Source organism: Mandrillus leucophaeus, unplaced genomic scaffold (genome assembly GCF_000951045.1).
Source record: "Mandrillus leucophaeus isolate KB7577 unplaced genomic scaffold, Mleu.le_1.0 Scaffold285, whole genome shotgun sequence".
Lineage (NCBI taxonomy): Eukaryota > Metazoa > Chordata > Mammalia > Primates > Cercopithecidae > Mandrillus > Mandrillus leucophaeus.
This window is the reverse complement of record NW_012102976.1, coordinates 1,277,834-1,279,991: the sequence shown is the minus strand read 5'-3', so window position 1 is coordinate 1,279,991 and position 2,158 is coordinate 1,277,834. Positions and strand designations below refer to the sequence as shown.

The 2,158-nt window shown below is 39.3% G+C and overlaps 1 protein-coding gene across 3 annotated transcripts in view; it reads right to left on the bottom strand.

Annotated features, from left to right (window-relative positions):
* Positions 1 to 2,158, bottom strand: part of ACTR2 (ARP2 actin-related protein 2 homolog (yeast)) — a 47,009-nt gene that overhangs the window by 25,331 nt on the left and 19,520 nt on the right. For all 3 annotated transcript variants that reach the window (XM_011985506.1, XM_011985507.1, XM_011985508.1), the window contains one exon: positions 1,560 to 1,632. In XM_011985506.1, the coding sequence (XP_011840896.1) occupies positions 1,560 to 1,632 (73 nt within the window). The remainder of the gene's footprint in view (positions 1 to 1,559; positions 1,633 to 2,158) is intronic.

Here is a 2,158-nt window from a genome sequence, read left to right as displayed (position 1 = left end):
TTTTTGGTGAGACGGAGTCTCACTCTGTCATCCAGACTGGAGTGCAGAGGCACGATCTTGGCTCACTGCAAGCTCCACCTTCCGGATTCATGTCATTCTCCTGCCTCAGTCTCCTGAGTAGCTGGGACTACAGGCACCCACCACCACCATGCCTGGCTAATTTTTTGTATTTTTAGTAGAGACAGGGTTTCACCATGTTAGTCTCAATCTCCTGACTTTGTGATCCGCCCACCTTGGCCTCCCAAAGTGCTCGGATTACAGGTGTGAGCCACCGCGCCCAGCCTAAAACTACCTCCTTTTTAAGTTGATAACATTTTAAGTTGATATAATTATTGATGCAATAAGCCTCATAAATAAAACTCATATACGGACCTTGAATACTGTACTCTTCTAAAGAAGAGGCTTTCCATTGCAAAAAAAAAAAAAAAAAAGAGGAATCCACACCATCATCAATTCAAAAATACTCCCAGTAACACTGACTAAAGCAAGAATTTACATTTTATTTCCCAAACAGCCCTTCCTACCCACCTCACCTTATTTTCTACCACTTCCATCAGGTCACACACTGGCCTTTCTCCAAACACACTTGACCCATTTCCAGTGCCACACCCTTTTCCCACTGGATTATCCCATTAAGTGCCTAAAAGACTCCTTGGCACATATCTGACAGGCCCAGACATTCTCAATAAGTTACTGTTGAATTTATAAGACCATAAAAAAAAAGAGCTCTCCCGACATGGCCAATATTTTATTTCCAATAACGAGGGAGGCAGCTGCTAATGGAAATATCAACGGAATATAAGTAGTCCCCTCCATTAAACCCACCTCAAAAGTTAGACATGCACTCCCAAAAGTTTACCTTCTCCTTTTTAATCTACTATATATTTGACAGGCATGATTTTATGCTACCTTTTTGAATCTCTGTGTTTTTTATTTAACTCGAGTCAATTCTGAGGACAAATTCCATGCATAAAAAAATAGCTATGCCGGGCACAGTGACTCATGCATGTAATCCCAGCACTTCAGGAGGCTGAGGCGGGCGGATCACGTGAGATCGGGAGTTTGAGACCAGCCTGCCCAATATGGAGAAACCCCGTCTCTACTAAAAATACAAAATTAGCCGGGTGTGGTGACACATGCCTGTAATCCCAACTACTCAGGAGGAGACTGAAGCAGGAAAATCGCTTGAACCCAGGAGGTGGAGGTTGCGGTGAGCCGAGATTGCACTGTTGCACTCCAGCCTGGGTAACAAGAGCAAAAATCTGTCACCAAAAAAAAAAAAAAATTAAAATAGCTTAAAAGAGGGAACATTCTATTTTAAAAAAAAATAAGTTTTAAGCCTTTTTTTAACCTTAAATCTGTATTTAGCAAAGCAAATAAAAATGTATATAAAATCTTATTTGACAAATTTTAGAAACTGTGAAAATATTTCAAAGTGTGGTATATAAATAATGTACTTTTCTGGGGCTTATAACTTATTGAGAAACCAAATTCTCTGACATAAAATGTACATAATAAATGTCTGAAGTGATTTTTTCTAACAGTTAAGCTTCACCTACCTTGAGCATACAAAGTCAGAACTGCCTGGATGGCTACATATACACCGGAAAACTGGTAAGTTTCAAACATTACCTGTAAATGCGGACAGAAAGAAAAAAAACTAGTATTTAGAAATTTACATAATAAATATATGTTTTCTTCATGGTCACAAAGTGGAATTAATTGCCCAAAATAGAATCAAAATGGACCTGAAATAGTCTTCCATTTTCATCAGCTCCTCTTGTTTCTTATTAAAGTCCTGCTGCTATAGAGCTCCAAGTCTGAAGACAGACTTCTGGATATATACTAAGTCTCCAAGTATTTCATAAGTGCGACAAAGCAAAGATTTCTTAGTGTATTAGTTAATGACTAATTAGTATGAAAGAAAGCTCTCTGTATTGAACAAGACTTTCTTAATTGATGTCCCTTAAGGGAAATATCTTTTTTTTTTCTGAGATGAAACCTCACTCTGTTGCCTAAGCTGGAGTACAGTGGTGCAACTTCGGCTCACTGCAACCTCCACCTCCTGGGTTCAAGCAATTCTCCTGCCTCAGCCTCCCGAGTAGCTGGGAATACAGGCACACACCACCATGCCTGGCTAATTTTTGTATTTTTAGTA